The sequence below is a fragment of the Bubalus bubalis genome, chromosome 1, assembly GCF_019923935.1.
Source record: "Bubalus bubalis isolate 160015118507 breed Murrah chromosome 1, NDDB_SH_1, whole genome shotgun sequence".
Classification (NCBI taxonomy): Eukaryota; Metazoa; Chordata; class Mammalia; order Artiodactyla; family Bovidae; genus Bubalus; species Bubalus bubalis.
Window position 1 is genome coordinate 183,766,038 of NC_059157.1, and position 6,553 is coordinate 183,772,590.

The 6,553-nt window shown below is 39.3% G+C and overlaps 1 protein-coding gene across 20 annotated transcripts in view; it reads right to left on the minus strand.

Annotated features, from left to right (window-relative positions):
* The window catches only part of NEK11 (NIMA related kinase 11), a 267,287-nt gene that overhangs the window by 259,449 nt on the left and 1,285 nt on the right, over positions 1-6,553 (minus strand). For 16 of the 20 annotated variants that reach the window (XM_044947220.2, XM_025291957.3, XM_025291948.3 and 13 more), the window contains exon 2: positions 4,638-4,911. In XM_044947220.2, coding sequence (XP_044803155.2) covers positions 4,638-4,807 — 170 coding nt within the window. In that variant the 5' untranslated portion in view covers positions 4,808-4,911. Of the gene's footprint in view, positions 1-4,637; positions 4,912-6,362; positions 6,425-6,553 lie in introns of those variants that run through there. The other 4 variants (XM_025291891.3, XM_044947222.2, XM_025291963.3 and 1 more) reach the window with 4 other exon arrangements.

Genomic DNA, 6,553 nt, shown 5'->3' on the forward strand with positions numbered 1-6,553 from the left:
AAAACTCAGCAGTGGCCACAGAACTGGAAAAGGTCAGTTTTCATTCCAATCCCAAAGAAAAGCAATGCCAAAGAATGTTCAGACTACCGCACAATTGCACTCATCTCACATGCTAGTAAAGTAATGCTCAAAATTCTCCAAGCCAGGCTTCAGCAATACGTGAACTGTGAACTTCCAGATGTTCAGGCTGGTTTTAGAAAAGGCAGAGGAACTATAGATCAAATTGCCAACATCCGCTGGATCATGGAAAAAGCAAGAGAGTTCCAGAGAAACATCTATTTCTGCTTTATTGACTATACCAAAGCCTTTGACTGCGTGGATCACAATAAACTGTGGAAAATTCTGAAAGAGATGGGAATACCAGACCACCTGACCTGCCTCTTGAGAAACCTATATGCAGGTCAGGAAGCAACAGTTAGAACTAGACATGGAACAACAGACTGGTTCCAAATAGGAAAAGGAGTACATCAAGGATGCATATTGTCACCCTGCTTATTTAACTTATATGCAGAGTACATCATGAGAAACACTGGACTGGAAGAAGCACAAGCTGGAATCAAGATTTCTGGGAGAAATATCAATAACCTCAGATATGCAGATGACACCACCCTTATGGCAGAAAGTAAAGAGGAACTAAAAAGCCTGTTGATGAAAGTGAAAGAGAACAGTGAAAAAGTTGGCTTAAAGCTCAACATTCAGAAAACAAAGATCATGGCATCTGGTCCCATCACTTCATGGGAAATAGATGGGGAAACAGTGGAAACAGTGTCAGACTTTATTTTTTTGGGCTCCAACATCACTGCAGATGGTGATTGCAGCTATGAAATTAAAAGACGCTTACTCCTTGGAAGAAACGTTATGACCAAGCTAGATAGCATATTGAAAAGCAGAGACATTACTTTGCCAACAAAGGTCCGTCTAGTCAAGGCTATGGTTTTTCTAGTGGTCATGTATGGATGCGAGAGTTGGACTGTGAAGAAAGCTGAGCACTGAAGAATTGATGCTTTTGAACTGTGGTGTTGGAGAAGACTCTTGAGAGTCCCTTGGACTGCAAGGAGATCCAACCAGTCCATTCTGAAGGAGATCAGCCCTGGGTGTTCTTTGGAAGGAATGATGCTAAAGCTGAAACTCCAGTACTTTGGCCACCTCATGCGATGAGTTGACTCATTGGAAAAGACTCTGATGCTGGGAGGGATTGGGGGCAGGAGGAAAGGGGGATGACAGAGAATGAGATGGCTGGATGGCATCACCGACTCGATGGACATGGGTTTGGGTGGACCCCGGGAGTTGGTGATGGACAGGGAGGCCTGGTGTGCTGTGATTCATGGGGTCTCAAAGAGTCGGACACGACTGAGCGACTGAACTGAACTGAACTGAAAGTCAAATGTCTACAAAAGCAGGCAAATAGTGGAAAGTGTAAGAGACAGTAAGACGGGGCAAGAATGTAGCTAACTGGAGAGGACTCTAGGATCTGCCTAAAGAAGGCCACTGCCTGCAGCTTCAGTCTGCACTGGCTATACAGGCAGCAGCATTAGCAAATATGATCAAATCTTCTAATTTTTTTTCAAGAGAAGATGAAAAGCTCAACTTTAGGAGAGTTGTTAGGAGAGCTGCCCATTTTTAAATACTGGCAGCTAATTTAGATTTTAAAAGAAACGACTCTGCAGGCCAAACCAAACGTATATAAAGTGATTATGACCAGTATATAATATGTTGTAGAGATTCTGATGATGAATGATTCCTGTCTGAGAGATTCTGGACTAGACCTTTCCTATTAAATGATTTGTCAGTTATCCTCACTGTCGAATTCATTCTACACATCCAGGCTTTCTTCAGCTCAAGTCATAATTCTTAAGTTCAGGTACTGCCAAGGTCACTAACAAATCACTTCCCACCCAATCGTCCCCAGCCCCCTCTTCTCTCCCAATCTCCTCTCCACTTCCCTACACACTTACACACATACACAGACCCATTATTACCCATTATCTCAAGTTTGAAATGTTCAAGTTTAGTCTTCATACAACTTTTTAGGCCTCCTGTTAACTCTAAAATTCTTTACATTTCTCATTAGCTGAAGAAACTAAAATTGTATACATTCTTTACACTGTGATTTTTTAACTCTTGGGTCAGATTTAGGTCTACTCTTAATGTCTCCATAAAGAGTCAATAATTTTCATAAATTTATCATCCTGTTCTAAATGTCTTGGGTATTTCTAGTATTTAAGGTAAAAAATTATTTTTTGGAGTCATAAAGCATGTTCTAAGGACACCAGAAAAGTGCAAGCACTGTTCCCATTCTTCACATAGGAGTTCATCAAAAATTATTAAGTCTAGATACTTACTTTTAAAAATTCTGGACATATAGACCATTTAAAAGGTTGATTTTTTAAAAAATAAAATAGTAGTATCAGTGTAACAATTACTTTTATAGCTTATATTGCATATTAAGAAGTAGAAAGAAGTTTATCACACTGATTTTAAACCAATGGGCAAAAGCTGGAAGAATTCAGAGTAGCATCAAAACCTCTAAGATAGATTACGGGATGGAACTTTGTTCTTCTCAAGTTAAGGGCTAATTTCTCGGATCACTCTTCCTTCTCCTTTCTTTTCCTCCTGTGTTTCTGATGTACACATTTCTTATTTTCAGTTCCAACTAAGTTTTTACTGCAGCAAATTCAAACAACTTTAAGCTAAAAATGAAGATTCATCCTTATTTGTAAGAGATGTACTGTCCAATAGCATTAACAGGTTTTCTCTACCATGAAAGTTTATAGGGTTCAATTAAAATCAAAAGGAAAAAAGTAACATGTGCATCATAAATACAAGATAACTTGAGATGGGAACCTCTGTTTGGTTTAAATGTCTACTTTGAGGGCTGTATGACTACAGACTTTGAACAACTCCTCCTTGGAAAAAAGCCAAAAAAAGTCAATGTTATATTTCCTTCACTTGTGGTTCAGCTGGTAAAGAATCCACCTGCAATGCAGGAGACCTGGGTTCTTCCCACTGGGTGGGAAGATGCCCTGAAGAAGAGAAAGTCTATCCATTCCATATTCTGACCTGGAGAATTCCATGCACTAGTCAATGGGGTCACAAAGAGTTGGACACGACTGAGTGACTTTCACTCACTTTCAGTACACTCTATTTACCTCAAATGTGAATTACCACCCATTTGCATTTCATGACATTTCTACATTTTCTTCAGGATTGACTGGTTTGATCTCCTTGCTGTCCAAAAGACTCTCAAGAGTCTTCTCCAGCATCATAGTTGGAAAGCATCAATTCTTCAGTACTCAGTCTTCTCAGCCTTCTAAAAATGCAGTCTTTATAAACAATTTTTATTTTCTCATTCAAATCCCAATCAAGTTAAGCAGAAGCAAGGCTGTTACTGAGACTTTGGTATGCATAAAAATCTTACTTTCATATAATCTACCCCATACCAGACCACCTGACCTGTCTCTTGAGAAATTTGTATGCAGGTCAGAAAGCAACAGTTAGAACTGGACATGGAACAATAGACTGGCTCCAAATAGGAAAAGGAGTACGTCAAGGCTGTGTATTGTCACCCTGCTTATTTAACTTACATGCAGAATACATCATGAGAAATGTTAGGCTGGATGAAGCACAAGCTGGAATCAAGACTGCCAGAAGAAATATCAATAACCTCAGATACGCAGATGATACCACACTTATGGCAGAAAGCAAAGAAGAACTAAAGAGCCTCTTGATGAAAGTGAAAGAGAAGAGTAAAAAAGTTGGCTTAAAGCTCAACATTCAGAAAACTAAGATCATGGCATCTGGTCCCATCATTTCATGGCCAATAGATGGGGAAACAGTGGAAACAGTGGCTGACTTTATTTTTGGGGGCTCCAAAATCACTGCAGATGGTGACTGCAGCCATGAAATTAAAAGACGCTTACTCCTTGGAAGGAAAGTTATGACCAACCTAGACGGCATGTTAAAAAGTAGAGACATTACTTTGCCAACAAAGGTCCATGTAGTCAAGGCTATGGTTTTTCCAGTAGTCATGTATGGGTGTGAGAGCTGGACTATAAAGAAAGCTGAGCTCCAAAGAATTGATGCTTTTGAACTGTGGTGTTGAAGACTCTTGAGAGCCCCTTGAACTGCAAGGAGATCCAACCAGTCCATTCTAAAGGAGATCGGTCCTGAGTGTTCACTGGGAGGACTGATGTCGAAGCTGAAATTCCAATACTTTGGCCACCTGATGCAAAGAACTGACTCCTTGGAAAAGACCCTGATGCCAGGCAAGATTGAAGACAGGAGGAGAAGGGGACAACAGAAGATGCAATAGCTGGATGGCATCACCGACTCAATGGACATGAGTTTCAGTAAACTCCAGTAGTTGGTGATGGACAGGGAGACCTGGCGTGCAGCGGTCCATGGGGTCGCAAAGAGTCGGACACGACTGACTGAACTGAACTGAACTGAACCTCATTATATTATACTCACCGGCTGAAATGCCTTTAATAATCTCATCTGAAGACACCATTCAAGGAGCTTTTCTATCTCTTATTAAATACTTATTTTAATGCAAGGAGCAAAGTAAACAGTATTTCATAAGAGCTGCACAGACACAGCAGCCAACTCAAGATTTGCATGAAATATTTTTTACTTACAATTCTTCACCTTGTTTGGCTTTCTTGTCTGACACCAGATAGACGGTTCCAAAACTTCCGCTGCCAAGTTTCTGTTGAAGTGTGTATCTTCTCGCAATCAAGGACTTTGGACAAGTGGAAACAGCTATTGATCCACTCACACACTTAGAAGCCTCTCGGAATTTCAGCATTGCTCCAAATAAGAGAGAACTGTTTGTTTACTTATAGAAACTCCAAGTCTCATTCAAGTCTCCTAGGAGATGGTCAAATGCATCCAAGTAGTACTGGTCAATGCCTTAAAGAGGAAAGATCCAGAGGTCAGATCTAATAGGTGCTGAACTATTCCTAGCAAAAAATGTAAGTTTCTGATAGTGATACTGATTCCTTGATTAGTGGATTGAATGACCCAGTGTTGGTTAACTTTAACTACTTGAGAAAACGTTAAAAGGTAGAGATACTGCAGATTCCAATATAAGGCAGTCTTTCACAAAAACAGAGCCTTCCCTCAGATAGCTAAATTTGGCAAAACTGAGTAACAGTCAAATTTCCCCAGCGTTTTGAGATGTATCTATGTTTTCTAATCAACAATCTGTTTAAGATTTTATACTCCCTGCCTACTTTTCAAAAAACATCCAAATAAAAGAACTTTATAATTCCCTAAAATATACACATCTCCATCAAGTTTTATGTAATTCTTTCCACCTTATGTTTATTTTTTTTTAATATGGGCCATTTTTAAAGTCTTTATTGAATTTGTTACAATATTACTTCTGTTTATGTTTTCAGTTTGTTGGCACAAGGCATGTGGGATCTTAGCTACTGCAGCAAGGATCAAACCTGCACCCCCTGTGTTGGAAGGAGAAGGTTTAACCACTGGACCACCTGGGAAGTCCCTTATGTCTATTTTGACTAACAAATGGTGCTGCTGATGCTGCTGCTAAGTCACTTCAGTCATGTCCGACTCTGTGTGACCCCATAGACAGCAGCCCACCAGGCTCCCCCATCCCTGGGATTCTCCAGGCAAGAATACGGGAGTGGGCTGCCATTTCCTTCTCCAATGCATGAAAGTAAAAAGTGAAAGTGAAGTCACTCAGTCATGTTTGACTCTTAGCGACCCCATGGACTGCAGCCTACCAGGCTCCTCCGTCCATGGGATTTTCCTGCCAACAGTACTGCCATTGCATTCTCAGAACAAATGGTGAGTTAGAATTAAACCAGAAATTAGCATGATGCTGGTTTGATTTTTTTTTTCCTGTAGATTTTAAACCAGGATATTTGCATTTGTTTTTATAGATGTGAAGAGGGATATGGATTTGAAATGAATTTTTTCCCATCCCAAGCAAATTCTGATCCAGTTTCTGAAGTTTTTTTTATTATACACACTGTGATAGAATAATCTCCCTGGATTGAAAACAACAAGTTTCACAAATGCAGTTCAAATCTAAAATTGTATTTTTATTCGCTGAATATAAATTTGTTATAGGTAAAGCTGTAATTCCTCAAGAAACTATATATGCATAGCAGAATTATGAAAAGCAGGACTGTTTCATATGAGTATGTGCATGGTAAAATCACTTTTATTTCATCAAAATGGAAAATGTTTTGCTAATAATTATGAAAAATGAGTTTCATTTTAAATTGCTAAGAAAGCATGATTTTAAATTAAATACTGGTCCTTGGAGTCAGAACAATTCCAAAGCTATAAAACAGAAACCTATTGTGCATAATGAGAAAACAAAATGTTACCTGTGTAGTTTGAGGTATATGGCCAACGGACTTCATCATGGTGGTGGCCAATTACAAACATCCTTGGAATCCAACATAAACAAGGAAATGTCTATTTACACCACTTCCTTTCATGAAATAATGTATTAATCAGTTAAGTTTTTCCTAATGCCGGTGAGAAGGAAAACTAGTAACCAGCGAAGGATGAAAAG